General features: G+C 38.0%; 3 protein-coding genes across 4 annotated transcripts; 2 read left to right on the plus strand and 1 right to left on the minus strand.

The window, feature by feature from the left end:
• The first annotated feature begins 2,746 nt into the window (after window positions 1-2,746).
• Window positions 2,747-7,830, plus strand: pym1 (PYM homolog 1, exon junction complex associated factor). Its single transcript, XM_020636743.3, has 3 exons — window positions 2,747-3,000; window positions 5,974-6,067; window positions 6,222-7,830. Exons 1-3 carry the CDS (start codon window positions 2,970-2,972, stop codon window positions 6,718-6,720), a joined length of 624 nt encoding a protein of 207 aa, XP_020492399.1. The 5' UTR covers window positions 2,747-2,969; the 3' UTR covers window positions 6,721-7,830.
• A 2,362-nt stretch (window positions 7,831-10,192) lies between these two features.
• LOC109985477 (matrix metalloproteinase-19-like) lies at window positions 10,193-14,304 on the plus strand. Its single transcript, XM_020635835.3, has 9 exons — window positions 10,193-10,450; window positions 10,981-11,069; window positions 11,163-11,293; window positions 11,406-11,618; window positions 12,009-12,254; window positions 12,331-12,429; window positions 12,707-12,871; window positions 12,983-13,110; window positions 13,656-14,304. Exons 1-9 carry the CDS (start codon window positions 10,358-10,360, stop codon window positions 13,893-13,895), a joined length of 1,404 nt encoding a protein of 467 aa, XP_020491491.2. The 5' UTR covers window positions 10,193-10,357; the 3' UTR covers window positions 13,896-14,304.
• A 91-nt stretch (window positions 14,305-14,395) lies between these two features.
• Window positions 14,396-22,805, minus strand: LOC109986942 (transmembrane protein 198-like). Of its 2 annotated transcripts, XM_020637823.3 has the most exons (5): window positions 22,569-22,804; window positions 20,802-21,112; window positions 16,462-17,037; window positions 16,203-16,324; window positions 14,396-15,482 (listed from the first exon to the last, which is right to left on the minus strand). In XM_020637823.3, exons 2-5 carry the CDS (start codon window positions 20,953-20,955, stop codon window positions 15,333-15,335), a joined length of 1,002 nt encoding a protein of 333 aa, XP_020493479.1. In that variant the 5' UTR covers window positions 20,956-21,112; window positions 22,569-22,804; the 3' UTR covers window positions 14,396-15,332. The 2 variants fall into 2 exon arrangements, with proteins under 2 accessions (XP_020493479.1, XP_065817771.1); XM_065961699.1 differs by lacking the exon at window positions 20,802-21,112 and having other exon boundaries at window positions 22,569-22,805.
• Window positions 22,806-23,844: the final 1,039 nt, after the last annotated feature.

Raw genomic sequence — 23,844 nt, forward strand, 5'->3', positions numbered from 1 at the left:
ATTTTCTGTGCATATCTTCACGGTTAATATGTAATATAATGTATATAATCTGATGTTGGCTCCTCTCTCCCATCCCTCAGAGCACCCCCCCCCACCCACAACAAGACGGGAATACAATGTGCAATAACTTTGTAATTCACTGCTTTATAATTGTCTATTTATTTACTCAGTCACCGCACTTTAACTTTAACTGTCTATTTATTTATTTATTCATTCATTGCACTAAAACTGTTTATTTACTCATCCAGTCACTGCACAATAATAACTTTATATACTCTGTCACTGCACTATAACTTCACTTATTTGCACTATATCTCTATATTTATATTTTTTTAATTAATCAGTCACTGCAAAACAATAACTGTATATATTCTTTCAGTCACCACGACTGTCTATTTATTTATTATTATTGTCATTCATTCACTGAACAGCAATTTCCCTGGCCACTTTTTGCATATTTCTCTTTCATATCACCACAAATATATTGTTGTTGTTTTTGTAAACGCTGCTGTTTAGGATTGCTGCTAACAAAGTTTTGTTGTGTCCTCGTATACAATGATAATAAAGATTCTATCTATCTGATGCGCGATGTGTGATCTAAAAAGTCTTATAACCCCAAAGGGAAAATATATCATAACATAAACTCACCTTTGACCAATCAGTTTGATTAATTTAGATAATTCCATCTCGATGAAATAAAAAAAAAAATCAGCTGCAGGCTAAAATGGTCACACTTTTCCAAGATTTGTAGTCCATGCCAAAAGTAGACTTGAGACTAATTTGTAACAAACGTCTCATGTCATGTACGTCTTTGTAACCTGCTACTGGATGCTTTGAATTTCCCTCGGGATCAATAAAGTACCTATCTATCTATCTATCTATCTAATGTTCTTCATTTTTATAAAGTTATATTTAATTCACATTAAATGTGAGTAGACTTAGTCATGCAGAAATGCAGATGTATGTTTCTATACCAGGAATCAATAAATGGGTGACATTTTTAAGAGATTTTGTTTAAGTTGAGAAAGGATTTTAACAAAGCTAGTAGAGTAAACGTGAGGTATATTCTACAGTAACATGTTTTAACACTGACTTCATAGTTATTGATGATGTTAACTTGGTCTCATAGTAACACTTGTCTCTAATATCTGAGACCCTGATGTTAAAAGGCCTAAAAAAATATATATCTCCCGGTATAATATTGTTCAATACAACATTGAACTGAGATTTCATCAACCAAAAAAGAAGTGACACTGACCGCAGTGTTTATTCACTTTTAAATGCAAATAAGTTGACCAAACTAAGTTGATTGGAGTCATCATCAGGTAATAGATTTTCTTTGCTCTGAGAATTAACACTTTGTAAATGTTTGGATGGATTCTTGGAGTCGCACTAATGTTGAGGAACTGTCATTACATCAATTAAAAATACATGCTGCATCAAATGTTTATGTCATGTTGCTTTTTAGCAGAAGAGTAGACAGAGGATAGTTGCCTGATTTAAATTATTTGCTTGGTCAGGAGGTAAATACTTAAAAAAATGCAAATAATGCAAATAAAGTGCATAATAATAAAATGAAATGTAAATATGCATGCTCATATAATCTAAATAGGAAAATACTATCCACTCCTACAAGCTCTTACACAGCTCTAAGTATATTTAACAAACATGGCAACACGAATGATCCACGTCGTCATTTCCGAAGCCGAAGAAAAGGGTTCGCTCGGTTCGCTCGGTTTGTCGCCTGGCGTCGCCCGCTTGTAAACACAGTTGGGCGGTTGTTGTGTCGGTATCAGTGTTGCCAGGTCCGCTTGTTATAAGCGACTTTGGGCTTGTTTTTCTGTAAAGTCGCTTGCAAATATCGTCAGTCGCGGGTTGCGGGGTTTTGTTTGGGCTTGTTTTCTAAAGTGCAGTGGCTTGTTTGGGCTTGCTTTGCACCCTGTATGAACCCCGACCGATTCTCTCCCAACTCTCCACAATAAAGCGAAAAACGATCGCGATAGTTTGTCCTTTTCCAGGATCCGTCCACAACCCCGTGACACGCACACACACACACACACACACACACACACACACACACACACACACACGCACAACTACATCTGACAGAGCGACAATGCCTGGGAATAAGGGAAATATGGAAAAAATATATAATAACCAGTGGGAGAAAGAGATCTGATCTTAATACAGCATGCTGATGATGCTGACACCCAAAAGAACAAAAAAAAAAAAAATCCATGAGCCTTACGGCCCCCATGAACTCTCAACGTGGCCCTCAGGTCAATTTTTACATATAAATTAATTGGAAACATGAAGAAAACATGACAAAATCAGCCATCAAATCATGAAAACCACAAATATTTCCATAATAATAATTGATCACTGGTATATGTTGAGTTAAATTTGAGACATAATTGACTGTAATTGTTTTTGGATTCTACAATTTGGCCCCTCTGGCGGTGAGAATTAAATGAATGTGGCCCCTTGCTGTGACCAAAGTTGCCCCATCCCTGATATATACAGTATATATATATATATATATACTGTATATACATACATATATACATACTGCTATCAAGTGGCCTCTCTTTTACACTATGTGGTAGGTTAGGTCACCTGTTGGGCTTCATTTAACTTCCATGAGGAGCCAGGTCGCTTGTTTTGGGGCTTGTTTCCACAGAGCTGGTTGGTTTGCTTGTTTCTCTCGCGAGATCTGGCAACACACTGGTGTCGGTAGCTGTCCCGCGCGGCGCCACAAAAAAAAAAAAAAAAAGTCATCACCCTGATCGCTGCCATGACAGCTCTCACCCCGAGGGAAGCAAACGTCGTGAAGAAAGTTTCATTTTCCTGCTGTGTGGGATCAAAGTGAGCGAGGGGCGGGGGACGTTTTTGGAGACAACCCGACAACAAAACCGACAACAAGACAACAAAACCGACTTGAGGGGAGCGGAGCAACACGTTACACCAAAATGGCAACCCCCTATGTCACAGATGATTCTGGTAAGACATGTGCCAGCTCTTTGTACAAACCAATCATTTGAATTTAAAAACAGCAGCCACAAGTTTGCTCAGAATTACTTAATTTTAATCACATGTGATATTCTTGAACAGGATCTGTTGTTATTGTTGATTCAGTGTTTGTTGTGTTGCTGTAGCTTCTCGATGCTAGTCTTAGCTCAAACGGCTAACGTTATGGTGAAAATAGTGTCATGTATCCAGCTGCATGTAACACACACCTGGTTACGAATGTTTGTGTTTTTAATGTTAAATAACCTTTTTTTTTATAGGTTAAATAGACACTGCAGCTGCCACATTAACATTAGCTGGCTGAATGCTACATAGCTATTTCTGCTATGATTGGACATTTGGGTTCATGTTGATTATTAAAACAGATCTGACAAAACTCAGATGTTTTATACATTTAAATTGTGTTTTTATTTAACTATCCTGATGCCTATGATTGTTACATTGGTGTTGCGAGTTGTGCATTTATTGTTCATTATTTATTTTTATTTTACCTTATTTGTTTATTAGCACACATGTAAGAATACATCAAAATAGGATTAACAAAAAACATACAACTCACCTCCTAAAACACAAATAAATCAAAATAAATAAGTGTAATATGTAAACATATTTATATTTTCATTTCATCGTACAGTGTTCCCCTTGTTATTTTTTTTTTTTTTGTGTTATATATTTGCTTTAATACAGTGTATAACTTCTGTACAGTTTATTTTAATTTGCTTAGCTGTTAATTCAACTTATTTATTTTTACTTTTTTGTACTCTTTCTTTTTCTCTTACAATGCTAGTCTATTTTATATATAGTTTTAACTTTTTTGTAGAAGCTGACTCGGGGAGAAACGCACAAGAATTCCAATGTACCTGTACTGTCTTGTACCTGTGCAAATGGCAATAAACATCTAAACTAAAATCAACTAAACCAATCGAATTACAAAATTAAATATAAACACATGTACGGTAACCTTTACACGTATTCATACACACACACTTAGACACATACACACAATAGAAAGACTGAGTGTTAACCCTCTATCAGCTGAATGAAACAGACATTAATCTATTAAAAATGGAGTGAATTAGTGAGTTGATGGAAAGAAAAGAAATATATTTTATATATGCCAAAGTTTGACCTCATGGATTAAATGTGAAGACAGTTTCCTTTTAATGATCTCTGTAGACGAAGAGCCGTTAACAACGTGTCTTTTGGAATTCCATATTTGTTTATTGTATTTATCATTTAAAAGATAAAACAACATGGTGAGTGTATTTTAATACTTAAATGACATAATGCATCAATTAACACATTTAACTCAAAACAGGCCTGCTGATTATTATTATTATTATTATTATTATTATTATTATTATTATTATTATTAGAGATGCATCATTTGGGAAAATCAGGGCCGATACCGATATTTAAAATAACAATTTAGCCGATTCTTGTTTCATGGCTTCTTTTGGTGCAAGTCTCCCAAAATACCACCATTTTTAGTCAGGTGACTTAATCTGCCTAATTAAAAACCTCTTCTCCTAATCAGTAGTTAGGTGAACTAGATGGCAGCCTTAAATTGATTTAGCACTAATAAAACATGGACTAATGACATCGTTCATGCCACATTATTTGCCATATATCAAATCAAATTACTTTAAATCAAATTACTAATCAAATAAACTTTATTTACATAGCACTTTAAACACAACATTGATTGATGCAAAGTGCTGAACATTTCAGAAACAAAGCATTAAAAAGTAACAAGACAAGAACAACCACAATAAAAAAAAATAAAAAAAAGAAGAGAACAGGAAACTGTTAATTCCAGTGTAACACAAGAATAACAGAGCTATGGGTTTTTTGTGCTTGATGGGTTACTGAACATTAAAAGCAATTGAGTAAAAATAGGTTTTAAAACACCAATAGTAGTAGAGAGACGGATGTCTGGGGGCAAAGAGTTCCATAGTTTTGGTCCTGCGATAGAAAAAAGCCCGATCCCCATTGCATCTTGTCCTCGATCTAGGCAGTGACAGAAGGTTTTGTGCTGATGACCTGAGATCTCTCATATATCAGCCGGTACCGATGTCAAAGCGATGCATCAATCAAAGCGTCCCTAATTATTTTATGATTGTAATGCATACAATGTTCTTAGAAAATTGTTCCCAACCTTGTTGTCTAAATAAACTAAAGAACCCTCAAAAGAAGATGGTAGTTGTTTCCTACAAACCTTGGCTTTAAATTCTAAATGCAGAGTGACATCTGGTGGCCTGAAAACTTAAAGCAGCTCCACCAGAATGAGACCAAAGTACCACAACTCCATCTTATTTGATAGTTCCCATTATATGTGTGCAGTCCATGTCCAAAAAGGGCCCATAAGTAATTTATTTCATCTCCAATACTCGAGTTCAGAAATGCTGAGCTTGGTGCTTAAATGTAAAATATTTGTTTTTGCCATTAATGATCCACTTTATTTGAGTGCTGTTAGTCCAGGGTCATTGTGGGCTGGTGTGTTTGATCATTTAGCCGTTTATTTTCCTCTCATGGGTATCAAATGATCAGAGAAGATCTAAAACTATATCCTCAGTTATATTACTGAACAGGGCCATTAACAGTAATCAACGTTGTAAATCTTCATTTGGTAATGAGGATATATTTTATCTATTGACTCTTATTTGATAGATGTTACACTGTCAAACAAAAAAAGAAACATTGGACAAAAGATGTTCATTTAAAATAGAATAAATAAATAGTGGATAACATTACAGAGCAATAACTAAAGCAGAAGTGTCTGTTGATGTTTTCTCCTTTTAGTCCCAGCTCTCAACTTTTTTATGTCATGATAAATGTTCAGGTGGACAGGGGGGCTTTAAGGGTCTGCTGGCCTAAGAATGTGCAGAGTTATTCATGCAGTGAGTTATAAGCACCTCTCTAAGATTTGTCCCTGTTGCTCTTCAGGGAAATACATTGCTTCCACACAGCGACCTGATGGAACATGGAGGAAGCCACGACGAGTGAAGGATGGTTATGTCCCCCAGGAGGAAGTACCAGTGTAAGTGTAGTTCTTACCTTCCTACAGGACGTAGTGATCCTAACGTTAGTGTTAAAGCACGATGGGGTTGTGCTCAGAAGGGGCATAAATGCTTTCAGAAACTGAAAAATGACTTAGTTCTCTGACTTGTGTTTCAATTTTCTTTCTGTTTCAGCTATGAAAACAAGTATGTGAAGTTTTTTAAGAGCAAACCAGACCTGCCTCCTGGGATGAGCCAGTCTGAGGATGCTCCGACCAAGCAGCAAAAGATCCCTGGCTGCGGGGACAGCGACAACGCCGGTCTCTCAAAGTCGGCTAAACGAAACATGAAACGTAAAGAGAAACGAAAACAGCAGAATCAGGGCCAGGACGAGGACCCCGATGTGGACTTGGTGAGCGACGCCGTCGAGAACGTGTCAATATCAGAGGGCGGGGAGTCTTCAGACAAGACAGCAGCGGCGCCGGAGTCAGTCTCTTCCACCGGTGATTCCTCAGCAGCAGCCGAAAAGGCCAAGAAGATCAAAAACCTGAAAAAGAAGCTGCGACAAGTCGAGGAATTGCAACAGAAAGTGGACTCGGGGGAAATTAAAGAGCTGACAAAGGATCAGATGGAAAAGCTGGCTCGGGCACTGGCTTTGAAAGAGGAGCTACAGGAGCTCGAGCGTGATTCTTGAAGCAATTAAAGGAAAGCAGAAAGATTCAGACAGACTAAACATACTGAAAGACAGAGAAGGGACCTTTACAGCTCCGTCATCATAGCTTCCTTTAAGATAAAAAAAAAAATAAAAAATCTACCTGTTTGATATTCATCATGAACTCTGGACGAGACCTCAGACTCGGCATGTCTTAAGCTGAGAATAACAAGACGCTTATGTAGCAGGCAACACATCTCCAGAACTGACAAGTCTGTTTTCTAGTTTTACATTATAATGACTCCTGCTCAAACACTTTAACTGGCCAGGTCACTCATTTATAAATATCTTTTAAAGACATCATTGTGATTGTTTTGTGTTAGTCTGTCCTCTCCATTTTTGTACCTTTTCATAGCATCATCAGGTATTACTGACACATGAAATTGTTCCAGAGAATAGATTTTGTTTGCTCTGGGAATTAACACTTTGTCAACGTTTGGATGGATTCTTGAAGTCGCACTAATGTCGAGGAACTGTCTTTACATCAATTAAAAATACATGCTGCATCAGGTGTTTATGTCATGTTGCTTTTTGGTAGAAGAGTGGACAGGAACTCTGTGAGTTACCTGAATGAAAGTATTTCAGAAGTCAGGACGTACAATTTTTTGTTGTTGTTGTGATTGGATCATTTGGAAACATGTACAATTAACGTATACAGCTTATGAAGTCGTATATTTTCGTTTGTCACAAGACAAACCCAAAAGTATTATGTGTAATCACAGCCGGGTACAGTTTCATTGCACGGTGCCACAGAGCTTCACCACACTGAGCCACACTGCTGCAGAGGATGACAGGCTTCTTTATCCTAATGAACATGGACCCCTTTTTATATTATTTGAACTCAAATACACAATTCTGATGTCCTAAATACTTACCAACTATGTTGATGAGCAGCTGAAAACAGTCAAAAAAAACAAAACACCATTTACTTCTGTTTCTACAGTGCCCGGCTGATTAAGGAACCGGCTGAGCCTTTTTTTAAAAAATAAAGCTTAAAAAAACTGCTATGTGTTTAAAAGATGTTTGTTTTCAGTAGAAACACACTCATAATAGAGAATAAATGTCAATCTCAATAAAAAATATAAAACCTGATTCTTGAAGCAGAAGATGTCTCTCCTTCATATTTTTCTGACATAAAATACGTTCATGTTTGCGGCACAGCTTCTGTTGTGTGGGGATTTCTTGCCCTGAGTTGAGCTTCTCAGGAATCACATGAAAGGGAACCCTTGACAATGTAGTTTTTCCACTTTGATGAAGTTTGGGGAGCTACAGAGGACCCACACACTGAACAGCTTTTGTCTTTATTTTAAGATACAAAGTCATTTATTTCAGACTGATTCACCATTTTGAAAGATTAAAGGTCACATATTATCCTCCTGTTCAACAAGTTTAAATAAGTCTCAGAGCTCCCCAAAAACATTTCTGTGAAGTGCCTTGTTCAAAATCCACTCTGAACCTGTATTTGATCATGCCTATAAATCTCTATTTCAGCCCTGCTCAGAACAGGCTGTTTCTGTGTCTGTACCTTTAAATGCAAATGAGCGGTGTCTGACCACGCCCCTTACTGGAAGGGGATGAGGCTTGGGCTTGCTAACACCATGCCCACTTGTTCATGGTGAGAAGGCAGACTCAGAGGGCAGAACAGAAACCTAGCTGTGGGAGTGTCACCCACCTGGGGGAGGGGTTACTGCCCTTTGTGATGTCATGAAGGGAAAATCTCCAAAGGCCTGTTTGAGCACACATTTTCTTAAAATCGGAGCAGGCAAAAGAGGATGGACTTTTCTCATAATATGGGGGATTGTACACGATAGAGACACGTGAGTGTTAGAAAAACATGGTAAAGTGTATTTTGCATCATATGTGACCTTTGAGTCTTTAGCTGGAGGTTTCTCATAACTTTAGCATCCTAACCTTTTTTAGATGCTTTACTTTTTGAGATTCTAATATTACAAGAAAGTGGTTTAAGTTGTGGGAGTTAGTGATTACTTCGAGACACTGAATCATTTAAAGAAAGTTTCTCATCAGGCTACGCTTAGTGAGTCATACGTTATAAACTGCTGTCACTATTTTTAGATAAAGAAGCTAAAGATTAAATTCAAGATTCCTTTAATTGTCATTCAGACTCTATACCAGACAAGTACGCAGGAGAACCACATTCTGTTGCATCTGGCTCGAGACGCTTAACAAATAAAAAACATGATATGTACATATATATATATATATATATATATATATATATATATGTTTAAAAAAGATCTGCACACCAAGGAGCTCCATTTTAAAGGATTCATTAACAAGTGACGTTTTGAGGCAGCATGCTCTTCATCAGACGACGACTTTTTGTTTTTTGTTGCTTTTTTATTTGTTTTTTGGATCCAGCACCCACTTAGGGATGTGTGTGTCTTTGTTTTTAGTTTTTTCATTGAGACTATTTTCCCCATTTCACCAAAAGTCACAATTTTTTGAGAAGATTCCGACCTTACATTACACACTTAGTCATTATCCTTTTGCAGAGTCATTTTTTTAGATACAGTTTTTTACAGTTGTTTTTTTTGAAAGAAATCCTCTTACTACTCAAAAGTGAGTCACAGCTTTGCGATAGGTCATTATTTTGACATGTTAAGTCATCATTCAAAGAAAGTCTGTCACTGTGTTCTGGTAATGTGTCATTTCTTTGAGACATAAAATCATTATTTTCATGAAGTTCAGGATAATAAAGTATGTGATCCTTTTTTTATCACAGAGGCGGAAGTGTGTCTCCAAACACATCTGTCTGCTGTGTTTTTTTTTTTTAGTTTGAACTCCTACAAAGGAGGCGTTCTCTGTCTGCCTCCTGAAGACGATTTGTAGCGCTGGTTTCATGGGGGCGTTATTTTTCCCCTTGAATGTGCTCCTACATTTGTGAACAATACAATTAGCTGTTGTCCCGTGGAGGATGTGCGGTTAGTTGTTTTCTTCACAGAGCTCTAACTATGTGAGCTATGTAAAGACTCATGAGGAACATTGTTTCACAAATATAAACATCGTCACATCTCACACAATTTAATTTATGACGTCTGGAAGAAAATGTACCCACAAACTCCTGCAGCTTAATTAGATCTCCAGATCCGTGATTCTTTCCCACCACAATGACATAACAGGTTATAAGTCATCACCTTTTATAGCTGGTGGGCAGATCAACTTTTTTTTATTCTAACACACTTAATAATGAATTTATTTGCTTTCTTTGACGTTAACAAAACCACTCAGAGGTTATTCTTAAACACCTCAAGGCCGTTCTGTCTCGGCGGTGGTGTCAGAGTGCTCGATCCTGCTGTGAGTGTCTCAAACATCTTTAGTTCTTTGTTCATCACATTCCTCTTGAAGGTTGATGTTGTGGTTTGGAGGCAGTTCCTGAGCAGATACTTGGTGGTATAAAACCTGAATCTCTAAAATGAGACAGCAGCTTCAGCTCTGAGCAGCAGGATGGATGTGGACGGATGAGCTGTGGTCTTTTGTGATGCTTAGAGACACCCAGAACCTTTAATCTGTTGTTAAGGTCAATTTATAGTGTTGGTTCCTTTTTAGACTTTTTTTTTGTCCCCTAAGTAATGCAAAAAAAGAAAGCTTAAACCAAAAAATGGATTTCAGACTGGAGTTAATATTTCTTGTAATTTTGCTGACAACAGCTTCATCTGTCGCCCTGAGCAGAGAAGAGTTCACAGAGGCGGTGGTAAGAATATACTACTTTGTGGAGATGCTGAAACATTTCTTTTCTACAGACCTCGGATTATTTCATATTTTATACTGCATGGTTTTAAGTCTTTACTCTGATTCAGTATTGGAAAGGATTCAGAAACGTTTTAACTGCACAAAAACTGTTTAAAAGCTGCCTAATAAGATAGAAATAATCAAATATTATCATTTCTGTCAATACGTCTGGTTATGTTACATGTTATAACGGAGATAAATGTCCGTTCTGCTGTTGATTATTAAGTTTAACTGACAGTTTGAACAAACCATAGTGATGCTGTTTGGTAAATGTGTATGATTATAATATAATTTAAAAAAAAATCCCATTGGTTGATTTTGTTTTAATTAATTTAACAAAGGAAGTCTTCATACATGTAAAGAAAGGAGCAGCAGTGCTTTGCAGTCATTTAACATATTTTAATACAGCACCAGAGTTCTGTTAGTACATTTGTTCATTTATAAAACTGAATATTTATTCCACTTATGTTGCAATGATTACTCTTTCTTCAGGCATATTTAAGGAAGTATGGCTACCTGCACATCCCACTGGACAGTGGAGACAAAAACCATTCACCAGAGGAGATAGTCGAAGCCCTAAGGTGACCATATTTTATTTTCTTCCAAACAAATGCCTCCTTCTGTTTTTAACCCCGGTTCTTTAACTATAGTTATGTCTCGTGCTTGTATGTCAGAATATTTCAGAAGGCAACAAACGTGCAAATATCTGGGAAACTGGATTCAGCCACTCTGGCAATGATGAGCAAACCTCGATGTGGTCTAGAAGACTCTTTCAATAACAAATCCCTCAAATATCGAGTCATGGGTGAACAACTTTCATATTCAAAATTCGAACATTTTTTACTGCAGCTGTTTTCTGATAAGTTTGTGGAAAAACATCAAACTCAAAGTCTCCTAAATCTTTTCTATTTGAACAGGTTACTGGCGCAAGAAGCTGCTGACCTACCGCGTCTTTAATTACGCACCAGACCTGGGGAAAGGAAAGACACGGTTGGCCATCCAGAGTGCATTTAAGTACTGGAGTGATGTCTCACCTCTGAGGTTTAAGGAGCTGCAGGAAGGAAGAGCAGACATCAAAATCTCCTTTCACAGAAAAGACAAGACGTGCCCAGTGCCTTTTGATGGGAGAGGTAAGAACGATAGAAATGTGGATGTCTTAAAGACAAACTGAGAAGTTTAAAAATTTTTAAGGCTTCAAGGAGGTGTTATTGTCATTTCAGAATTAGTGCATGAAAGGAGGCAACATCGAGGTCCTGTTTGAAAAATACAAATATTAAACTACAAGTACAAAGTAAAAAAACTATAAACACTATAAAATATGGAAGCCTGATGTGGACAATCCGTACATTTAATTAGTTTTCTCAAGATCTCGTCATATTTACGACATCATCTGGATATTTCCCCAGCCTACAGCAGTGTTTTGTTGTATCTTTGTTTAATTTGTAAGAAATGTCACATGTAAAAAAAACATGTTCATGTGTGATGTCTCTCTTCATACGATGTCTCTCTTTATCCTGAAGGTCAAGTGTTAGCCCACGCTGATGCCCCTGAGTCAGGACTTGTGCATTTCGACCAAGATGAAATGTGGACAGAAGGGAAGACCTCCGGCTCCAACCTGAGGATAGTTGCCGCTCATGAGATTGGCCACTCTCTCGGTCTGGGTCACTCACAGTACTACAGCGCTCTAATGGGGCCTGTGTACAACGGTTATCGAGCCGACTTCAAGCTTCATCCGGATGATATACATGGCATCCAGACTTTATATGGTAATGTCAGAAGAGTATACCACAATGTCAGGGTGTAGGATACACATGTATATGATAATGTGTTGTTTCTTTGCAGGAAAGCCAGAGAAAACGCCTCCATCCAGAAATCCAGCTGCGTTAGTTCCTGGGGGAGCTCCAGATCCTTGCAAGGCCAGCCTGGATGCTGTAATGTTGGGTACAAAGACTCAGACTGCACTATGTGGAAAAACATACTTTTACATCAAGTTCAGGGAACCCAAAAGTTGAGAGGCCACAAACTCTTACAGATGGTGTCTTAGTGCCAGAAGAATAATTAGAATATGTTTCCCCCTCTATTTACCTTTCTTAAATAGATACAAATAATGTTCAAAAATCAGGGAACAAATCCTCAAAGAAAATACGTATATACAACCTTTTTCCCTAAAAAAAAACTGCATCTGTGTGAAGCAGTGTTTCCTCTTGTGTCCCTGCAGGTCCTTTACGTAAGACGTACGTCTTCAGCGGTCAGTACGTGTGGACGGTGTCCAGTACCGGTTATAACTCTCCCGTCCTGATCTCTGCTCTGTGGAAGGAGCTTCCAGGGAGCCTCAACGCAGCAGTTCACTCTCAGCGGACCAGCAAGACCTATTTTCTCAAGGGTGGCTCTATTTCAGAGTTGTATAGATTCTCATATGTTTGATGTACATTGTTAGCAGGATTTCAACAGTGTGTGAAAAACTATCCTTGATTACTGTATTTTTCTGTTACAGGCAACAAAATATGGAGATACACCAACTTTAAACTTGACAAGGGCTTCCCAAGAGCCTTGGCAAATATCCCCGCTAACATCGACTCAGCCTTTTACTTCAATAAGAACAAACAACTTATTTTTATCAAAGTAAGTACAAAAGTACGGAGGCCAAGTACGGCCATTTACCCAATCTTTTTTTAAATGACTTGATCTCAAGATCACAATTCCTTATTTTATTGTCTCATGAATATTATTTTCCTTTATAAAATAAGAATTTGAACCGGTTCTTAAAATAAAAACGTATAACTTATAAAATTTATAAAAGATCAGGTTTGCCATCCCAGCATTGCAAACTGTAGCAATTGATTTAGGCTCATAATAGTTCAACCAATCAGACTGTAGTAATCACTGTTCAGTTGTGAATCCTCCTCGTAAGTCTTGATGGAGATCTTGAAGGCTGAGATCAGGTGTGATCACATGAGCCAGATTTTTTAGCTGTCCATTTCCTTCAATTACATCTCACAGATAATATTGGAAAAATAAATAGCCTAATTAACCTGTAGTCTCTAGATGATTACATAAGAAATAATCAATGCAACAATGGCTGTTTTGGACTTCCATACGAATTTCACATGTTCTTGGATTTATTTTAAGACATTGTTTTGTTGAAGTTAATCACTTGTTATTTTTAGGGCTCTGCGTACTGGCAGTGGGATGAAATTGGCCCGACAGACTTCAGCTCATATCCCAAACCCGTTGGAAAACTCTTTCAGGGTTTACCCAGCAGCACCGATGCTGCTTTCACGTGGACAAACGGTCACATCTACGTGTTTAAAGGCAGCGAGTACTGGCGTGTAAACCAGAACCAACAAGCAGCTGAGAGGGGGTATCCTCAGAGGACGGCCACACGCTGGATGCATTGTAATAACTGAGCCACCAGAGGGCAGCGGAGACTCAACACAAACCCTCACCCTGCACAACCATTCAGAAACATAACAATGAGGGATATTTATGCATGAGCTCTGGCTTCAAAGGACATTTTTTGTAGCAAGACAATCTCTTTTTTAAGTAGCTATAACCATACACTCTAAAATGATGGTGTATGATGTTTTTATCTACTGATGACGGGCTCAATGTTCCTGAAATAAAAATAAATTCACTTGCAGTATAAAATGAATAGGTCCTTCTTTTAGCTCACATTTTGATTTGTGATTGTAGGAAAAATAAAGGTTTAAGAAATAACAATGGCTCTGTTGTTTTTAGATCACACATCCATGACAGTGAGCCAGCACACACAGTACGAGGACCTTCACTGAAACAGCTAATTGGAATTCAGCCATTGGTATTTTTGTCATTATTTAAAAAAAAAAAAAAAAAAAGTATTGAGCCTCCTTTACAGCTGTGACTCATACAAACATTTTTCATTCACATATTTTGGGAAAAGTATTTATTGCATGAGCTCATTATAATAATTGCTCCTATGATTTTTTAAAGTGTTCATTTTAGCCAGACTTTTTTTTTTATTTTGCAAGAGGGAAATAGTGCCGATTATCTGTTACGGCTAACTCTGGCTAATTGACATCTTCTTTAAAAAAAAAACTTCAATAAAATGAAATAAAATACAATTAATAGAAATTAGTACATAAAGTTCTGTGACCACTTTCAGCTTGTAGCAGGTGTCTTATTAACCAGGGTAAGTTATACCTCTTATGTGAATGTGCTAGACAGTTTTTTTAAGCAGAACTGAAATAACATTTTTAAAATCTTTACCCGTTAAATATCAATTATTTCTATTCTTGTATAAAAATCCAGTCCCATTGTACAACACTATTTTAAGCTTTATAAGCTTGCACCAACATTTACCAGCCGCATCATGCAACTGTGTATTACTGCTGAGTCAGTTTACGCATTTTATGACTCATCAAAATTGCAAAATATAAATATATTTACCCATCACTGCTTTAACAGACAGTGAAACGAGACATTACTCCGACAGCAGGTAAGCTTTCTGTTAAATCAAGGCTTTATTTGTTTTAATCGTACAACATTCCCCTATATTATTCTGAAACATGTTCATAATTTATTCACATATGTTGGAGCAAGTTCCTTGTTTACAACCCAAACTAATCTAGGCACGATGTACATTGGGTAGTATTTAAGTTTATCATGGCGGTGTGCAAAACAAAACATCTCAATATTAAAACAAAAAGTGTCTGTGAGTCAAACTGTTCAAAGGAAGCGGGGGTCTGATGATGACTTCTTATTGAGTGGTCCTACCAGCAGGAGAAGTGCTTGATATGTTTCTGTCGGAAGTGAACTTTTAAATGACTGTTTAAGTTAAAAATAGATATCTGATGCTGTGAGTTCCTTCAGAAATTAAAGACAGGAGAGGAAGCAGTCAGAGGCACCATGGAGCCTGTCTCATAGTCAAAGTCAATCAGTGTGTGTGTGATGGTGCTGACGCTGCTGGTGGAGGAGCCTGTTCCCATCCGGTGCTCCTGTAGGCTCCGGAGATAACTCTGAAAGAGGAACGGACGTACAGCAGGTTGTTATTGCACCGAACATCTACATGGGTTTATAAGATGTAAAAAAAAATCTCTGTTACATTAAAAGATTAGAAGTTAAACACGCTGTTTAAACATCTCTGCTGGCATCGTCTTCCCGACAGTGACCTCTCCAACCAAGTCTAACTCGCTCTTCTCCCAGTGGCAGACATGAGCTGTGCCTCAACTCAGGAGCTGCCTCCTTCTAAGAGCACCGATTGCGTCACAGTGTCACGTCAACGGCTTTCCCATTTTGGAGCCTCAAACAAACGAGTCCTATTTTTCCATTACACTATAATCGGTATAAGTAACTGGTTTCAACTCAATTGAACAGCTACGACCACCTGTCAGTCAGTTTAGCCACTGCACTAACTTTTCATCTTCAAATTCGTCCATTTAGTCTTCTCGGACACTTTTATTAATAAAAAAATGAGCTTAATAGACCAAAACAGTTTTTTGTAACAGACTATTAACGGGTTTTTATTTCTGCTGTTAAAATGGGCTTTTAATTTGGGCTCTATTGTTTTGTAGAGACAGTCACAAGCAGACACTTGAGGAACCGCATTTTATTTTTCTATTCCGCATTGGCTTCATTTTCAGCAGTGAGGTTACCACTTGGTGGCACACTTCTGACGATGAGGCTATTTCTCACGTCACATGAAACGAAAAAACAAAACTTTTATTCGAGCCACTTACCGGTGCCAGGACGTCCCCGGCGTAGCGATTCAGCAGAGGAGGTCTGCGCCGACGGTAAGCTCGAGGCCTTGCCCTTGTCTCTCTGTGTCTGTGCTTCTTTATGTATTTCTTCTGTTTTTTATCTGTAGCAGGGGCGCATACAAAGGGGAGGAAAAAAGAAAGAAAATAGTGAGTATTTAATATCACAGGAGGAGGGATTGAGCTGTTAAGGGGGCCAGTGTTTGAATGCATGAGTGGTAGCAGATTGAAGTAAACTCACCGTCTCTGTGGGATACTCCTTTGGCAGTAAACCTCCATTGCACCAACACACCTATCAGACTCAAGGTAGGCCATATCCCTATGATGGCCCAGTTGAACCAGCAGAGCTGACGTGGGGCGGCTTGACAGAGCAGATCGTACACCTGATCTGGCAGCATAAACGTCCCAATCATATAATCCACACACAGCATCACAGTGGTGGCTCCCAGCACAGATGTGTAAATGATGGTGAAAAGTTTCTGCCACTGAAGTGTTAAGACAGCAGTGATGATGCCAGCAGCCAACAAGGCACTGAGAGGCACCCACACCGGAGTGAGGCTGTGAAACTGTCCTATGACCACCAGAAGTGGGAGGGAGAGCAGGCTACCCAGCTGCATGCCGCTGAAGATCAGTCCCAGGGTGGGCACCAGCATGGTCGTCAGCCCGCAGAGAACATCCACAGCCAGACCGATCCCCGCCTTCGCCTCGGTCCCCAGCTTCACGTCCAACACGGGCTCCTTGTGGTAAAACAGGAGCACTGCTGCAGAGCTGAACATGAAGCCGGAGAAGAACATGACCATCTTGAAACATCGGTAACCTGGGAAGTAAAATAGAGCAAAGGTTACCGAGAGTAGCATCTGCTTTTGTACATGTATGAAAATACATACAAATCTTTATAAAGAAGAAATAATTACTTTCAAATTATTTACTTTAAAGGCTTTATATGCAGCAGATGTCGCCCTTGAGCACCAGCATGAAACCAAAACAAGTTGCGGTGCATTGTTGTGTTAGCATGCTAATGCTAGCGATCTTTATTATGCTCGTATCTTCACACTGCATGTAAATTTACCTGAAATGAGCGTGATCTAGAAACACAGTTAAGCAGTGAGTACAGTATGTTATTCTTCTTTTCTCTAGTCCCTCAATTAAACAACTTTTATTCGTGAGGGGAGGAGTCAGCCGGCCGTCCTGGCGATGTAAACAAACTGAAGATAGGACTCAGAAAACTCTGAAAACATCACAGACAGTGGGACTCGAGTGTTACACCCATTGTAGACAGTCATGACTCACAGAGTTATTTTCAGAGGATAAACTTGATTTATATTATATTTAAGTGTGAAAAATCACATATGAAGCCTTTAAGTCCAGAATAGACTTCTTATGTAAGAAGTGTAAAACAGGTGCACATGCCTCAGTAAAGCTATTTAAATTATTGTTTTTCAGCGTTTATGCTTATTTAGGGAGAAGTAAAACATTTGGAAAATAATTTCTTATAATTTTCCTGGGAAGAGGAAAAAGTAATTTTACTTTTTACCTTAGATTACTGGTTATCGTCACACACTTAAAGCTCAACCATCGAGTACATGTAGCAAAACACTTCACAGATTTCTTGAGTTTCTTTTAATGAAAACACACTGAGCTGCTTGGATGACCTCAGAGAAGTTGAAGGGTCCCAGATTGATGAAAGTGGATTCGTTCCAGTATTCATGTCCAGCTCCAACATCTTACATAAACATACAGTGTTTAAATGTGAGTATTAATCAGCAGGTCAGAGCAGCATCTCAACCCCCTTTTTTGGTCACATCAGCAAAATTCTTGATAAAACACAATAAAACACCTGCACCTCTGACTCTGTAGTTTTTATTAACATTTGATTAGTTATTTGCATTTTTAAAAGCCTTCTCAGGCAACACTAACAGAGTGAGAGTTAGTGAGAAAACAGACTTTGGCAGCTGATTGTTTGCATAATGTCACATGTTTTAGGGAGCAAAGTACAAACTACTCACAAACACGCTCACAGTTTGTGTTTATTGGATTTGTGTCCACATAGTTTCCCTGAGAAAACAGTGGCAGCAAATAAGACTATGGCTGTATCCGAATATCCATGCTGTATACTGTTTAGTACCTACTATTCAGTAGGCGCGCACAATATGCAGATAGTTGTTCCTACTTCTTCTGATTCATTCAGTATGGAAGTGGCGTCAATTACGTTACCCGAACCGGCCTCATCCACCCGTTTTTTTTTGTTTAGCTTTACTCAAGAAGAGTAATGCACATATACAGTCAGGTAAACAAAAAACAATATCACAATGTAAATCAAGTAAAAGACAGATTAAATAACATACAGTACATACAGTAAAGTACAAATGAAAGACAGTAATATACCGTAAAGTAAAATAAACCAATAAAGATGCATTTAAATAGTGAAATCATTATTTAAATAGTGAAATCATTATTTAAATAGAGGGGGAAAGGTTTTATAATAATGCAGATATTTGTTATATTTTCTGTTGTTAATTAAAAGTAGCGATTTCAGTCGGGACTTTAACTCTAGATTAAAAATTGATTATATTAATCCACGCTCGTTTGTTTTAATTTGGAGGCGGACGTGACGTGACGATTTACGTTTAATTTCACACAGCATTGTGGGTGGTAAAATACAATTCATTTCCTGGAAGGATGCATCCGATCCATACTGCATAAACCCAGAAGTTAGTATCTATACTGAAATGTTCAGTATACTGAGGTGGACCCAAAAACTGCACTATGAATGACCACTAAAGTTCAGTATACTGAAACTCCATACTGAAAAGTACGTACTGCATACTGAACTGTGGCTATTCGGAAACGGCCTGTGTATTTTATTACATTGTGTTTTCTTATTCACAGCATTTTGCTCAACGTACCGCTCTACAAGCTGCTCCGACCTGTAACGTACATAAACACCTCATCAGTGACTGAACTCATGAGCTTCTGTCAGGTTTAACAAAGTGAAACCAGTGAAATCACAGACAATACAGCAGGTGGAGTTTAGTTCACGCTGCCTGTTAAATTCAAACGAGACGACCCATCTGCCTCCTCCAGTTTATCCACACTAAACCCCTGGCAGCGTACAGACATCTGCTACCGGCGCTATAAGCTGTCAGGTGAGCTAATTAAACGTGACTATAAAAACTCCAACAGCAGGTACCTGTAATGCGCCACATTCACACAGCGGCCATTTTTCTCTGTATGGTGCTAAAGGTGGGAAGCGCTAACGCTAAGGATAATGCTGAATCACTATTTTCCAGGTTGCCAATTGTTTAACGGAACAGCATTTAAATAACTTAATTTTACTGCTTTTATTGGCTCCCCTGTACATAACCGACCTCCGTAGCCTGTACACTTTAGATTGTCCGACATGGAGCCTCCAAGCTCAAAGGTGATCTCGCTTTTGCAGTCAAAGCCCCTAAACTGTGGAACAGCCTCGCCCCTTCCCTCTGTTGACTCTTTTAAGCTGAGCCTCAAAACATATTTTTATATGTTAGCATTTGAGTCCACTCGTCCTGAATCAGGTTTTCTTTAGTGTTATTTCTTTGTTCGTATAAATGTTGTAAACTCCTGTCGGCTATATTGTTTCTTTACAGCATTGTACATAACTTTGGTCAGTTGCTGCTGTTTTGCAGTTTATAAATAAATGTGACTTGATTTGACATGGCTATAGGTTTACAAATTTTTAATTTTTAATATATGAGCAGCTAAAATTCAGGAGCTGTTGGCAACAACTAGCTATAGCAAATGTCAGTTTACAACTGTTACACATCAGCTAGGCTAATGTTAGCATCCCACCGCTTTCTAGCTGTGATTACTGAAATGTATCAAGTGACGACACAAATAAAGACCAAATTTACAGCCCTCCTATGATATGATAGAAGGGTATAAAGCGTTAAAATTAGCTAGAAAGTGACTGAATGCTAATGTTAGCTAACACCTTAAGGCAGGGTTGGGCAACTGGCGGCCCGGGGGCCATATGCAGGGGCCCCCATCAACCCTCAATGTGGCCCTCAGGTCAATTTTTACACATCAATTAATTGGAAACATGAAGAAAACGTGACAAAATCTGCCATGAAATAGTGAAAACCAGAAATATGTCCATAATAATATTTGCTCACTGGTATATGTTGAGTTAAATTTGAGACATAATTGACTGAAATCGTTTTTGGATTCTACAATTTGCCCCCTCTGGCAGTGAGAATTAAATGAATGTGGCCCCTTGCTGTGACCAAAGTTGCCCCCATCCCTGCCTTAAGGTATTGATCAAATGTTTTGTTTTATCTTGAGATTAGGCCAAACATATCCCTCTTGAGTTTCACTTTAAATTGTCTCTTCAGTTGCTGATAAATTGGGAAGGGGTTTGGAATAACTTTTTGTCAGATTCTCTGCGTTGATGAGTCTTGAATCTTGAGACACAACAGAACAACAAATGAACAGATATACCCTCTTAAGCATGACGACGCAAGAGAGATAATGACCACCTTGTTAATATCCTGGACTAGCTGTGTAATCTGTGAACATGCACATTTAATATGAGCACATACATACCAAAAAAGCAGTAGATGAGTCCGAGTGACAGACAAATAGAGCACACAAAAGATGGGATGACTTCATGCTTGATATTAATCTCAAGTGCACATATGTCCACCTCAGCTAATCCAGTTTCTGGCTCCTCAGTAACATTGAATGAAGGGACTGCCATCTTGGAGGATTATTGCTTCTATTGTTGGACGGTTGTTGTTGTTGGAATCCACTTTGTTCATTGACTGTGGGAACACACAGCGTCCTGCATGTTTTGTCCAGGGAGAGAGGAAGCTCCTGCATGGAGAACTTCTGCTAAACTGTTTCCTATTGTGCACCTGCAAAAGGACGAGAGTGTTTTCAGCTGCTGTGGCACAATGAAGTCTATAACCTCAAAACTATTAATCATCTGGTTTTATGACCCTCCTGACAAGTAATTCCTCCAATTATGATTCATTTTGAGACATTTTCATTATTTTTGATTTAAGAGGATGTCCGAGGGGAGTTTGTGGTCTTTCCCATGCTCAGGAACCAGAGAAGGAAACTGAGGATCCCCTCTGAGCTAAACGTCGCTCGTTCCTGCTTCTTCTTTTTTTTTTGTTTTGTTCCAGAGCAGGATACAGATGAGGAAGTGACCTGGTGGCTTTGTGCCATCCTCACATGGGCTCATTGTTCTGAGCATGTGGTTTGGTAATCTGTTTACTGAACAATATAAACAAAAACAAACAGCTAACCAACAGCACAAAATAATCTTAACCCCCCCCCCCCACCGAAAAGTAAGCGGCCTAAAAAGTTATTTTAGTTCAAGGGAAAGTAGCAATACTAAAATGTGGATTTTGCCTGTTTGGAGTTGCTGTACTGCATTCAAAATATAATTAAAACAATAAAATATTCATCACCAAAATTAGGCTAGAGAAAAACTAAAGTAAAGACTGTACAGAAAACTGGATTAGAACTAATGTTGCATGACTATGACTTTGCAGCTGTTAAAATGGGGGTGATTATATATCATATAACTATGATTAGATTGAATAAAGCTCTTAACCCTTATTAATCTGTCAAAAATGTATTTAGTGATAATATTATAATAGCTCATTTATTGCTGTTAATATCTGCCCCTGGATTGTGATTCTAGTTGGTCAGAATTACAAAATAAAAATAAATAAATAGTTCAATTACTTTAGTAAGATGACTTCGTAATTCTACATTTCTGCAGTTCATCTAGCTGACACTTTTGTCCAACGTGATGTACATCAAGTAGTAAGTACAACACAAGCAAGGAAAATAATAATGCAAGTTCCAATAGGGCTCATAAATCAATGTGTATAAGAACTTTTTAGTCTAAAAGAAAAGAAAAAACGCTTTGCACAGACAAGTAGCATGTTTACACGCTCCTCTCATACTGCCTGAAACGCTCGATAGCGATAGAGTTTGTTTACACTGGGGACCTTTTAAGCTGCAAATGGATTTAAAGGCGCTTTGGCAGGTGAGTGATCCTGCGGTCATCTTGTTAAACTGAATGTAAACTGTAGAAACACTTACACTCTAAGAGGTAGCAAATAAAATACAAATTAATTGAAAGAATAAACTATATGGAGGAAGGCAAGCCACTGTGAATATTCCTTGTTTATTTGATGGAAGTCTTTTTTGCCAAAGCCCACATGTACACAATTTTAGTAACTTCATTCTGCAATAAATAAGGGTATCATCATCTAACAAATTAATAAAGAACACCCATCTAAAACATCTGAATAATGAAGCCACAAAAAGAAAAGCAACATATGTGTGTCCTACCTGGAATGAGGCATATCTTCAGAGTATGAATGTGAGTCTAATCTCAGAATCAAATGTCTCCAGTGAGTTTGTGAAACTCCAGTAAACGGAGCAGGCTGTCAGGAGTTTGTCAGGAGTGTGACTGTGTGCTTCCCTCTGCAAACCTCAGAGTCTAACTGCATGTGAGCAGCTGACGCCTGAGTCTGAGAGGGAGACCATCTGCTGCCAAGTCCAAGGCCGAGCCAGATGAGGGCTCAGCTCTCACCGTCCATGATCCTCTCTGTCTGCAGCAACACTTAACAGCTCGAATCCACTCACACTGTAAAAAAAAAACCTAGTTGCTATAACTTAAAAAAGTTAGTGTCCGGGCTGCCTTACATTTTAACTTAACTCAACTTAAAAAGATAAGTTGAGATGTGTGATTATTCCAAAGAAATACAATTTTCTTTTTTGACATCAAGTCACTTGTACTTAAATCTTTAAGTTAACAAAACTTTAAATCACAATTCAGTTCCTGTGATATTATGTAGTTAAGGCAAAATGGTCTTTCAATTTCTTTTGACTTGAAATCAAAAATCAAAAATACTTTATCAAAAGTTGAATCCACCTAAAATATTGAGTTAAATGAATTCATCAATTTAAACTGAATATATGATTTTTATCTTAGTAAACTTAAATCAATACATTTTTATTGATTCTCATTGCTTTTGTGTAAACTTTCAACTTCCTTTCAAATAACAATAAAAAAAAGGTATCATCTCTACAGGTTATTTGTTTTATCATAGAAACCAACTTAAGTTCTTCAACCTTTAATATCAGATCAGATCAAATAGCACATCTAAACATTTACAAACGTTTTAACTAAAATTCTGTGCTGGCTTGTTGGTTAAAAACATTTCCAACCAAGAATGTACAAAAAACGGTCGTCTTTCTTTTGCTGTATTTAATATCTGTAACTTTTCTCAGCACTTTCAGATACAATAAACGTATAAAATCAATAATTTACACATTAAATGATGTGATCTTAGTAAAGTAAAACAAACACTTCAGAAAAGATCTGAGACAATGTCCAAATATTTAGCAACTTTCAGAAAACTCCCGACCTCAGTGTAGTGCCTACAAAGCTTTATGAAGAAGTTTTTTTCTCAGTCCATGGACCCTTGAAGGTGCAGTGATCACCGCCGATATTCATTAGGTTCTTCTGTATGACTTTAAATGTATACTGCACTTCCTTTTGTTAGTCAATGTAATTACATACAGCAGACCCATGAGCATAGCTACCGTATACAAGTACTCC

This window comes from Labrus bergylta, chromosome 12, assembly GCF_963930695.1.
Source record: "Labrus bergylta chromosome 12, fLabBer1.1, whole genome shotgun sequence".
In the NCBI taxonomy this organism is placed as follows: Eukaryota; Metazoa; Chordata; class Actinopteri; order Labriformes; family Labridae; genus Labrus; species Labrus bergylta.

Bases quoted from the DNA above. Each gene is read 5' to 3' on its own strand.
- pym1 (XM_020636743.3), top strand. From the start codon at position 2,970: ATGGCAACCCCCTATGTCACAGATGATTCTG. The intron at 3,001-5,973 runs GTAAGACATGTG...GTTGCTCTTCAG, and splicing joins CTATGTCACAGATGATTCTG to GGAAATACATTGCTTCCACA. The intron at 6,068-6,221 runs GTAAGTGTAGTT...TTTCTGTTTCAG, and splicing joins CCCCAGGAGGAAGTACCAGT to CTATGAAAACAAGTATGTGA.
- LOC109985477 (XM_020635835.3), top strand. From the start codon at position 10,358: ATGGATTTCAGACTGGAGTTAATATTTCTTGTAATTTTGCTGACAACA. The intron at 10,451-10,980 runs GTAAGAATATAC...CTCTTTCTTCAG, and splicing joins AAGAGTTCACAGAGGCGGTG to GCATATTTAAGGAAGTATGG. The intron at 11,070-11,162 runs GTGACCATATTT...CTTGTATGTCAG, and splicing joins GAGATAGTCGAAGCCCTAAG to AATATTTCAGAAGGCAACAA.
- LOC109986942 (XM_020637823.3), bottom strand. From the start codon at position 20,955: ATGGCAGTCCCTTCATTCAATGTTACTGAGGAGCCAGAAACTGGATTA. The intron at 16,325-16,461 runs GTGAGTTTACTT...CCCCTGCTACAG, and splicing joins AGGAGTATCCCACAGAGACG to ATAAAAAACAGAAGAAATAC. The intron at 15,483-16,202 runs GTAAGTGGCTCG...TTCCTCTTTCAG, and splicing joins CCGGGGACGTCCTGGCACCG to AGTTATCTCCGGAGCCTACA.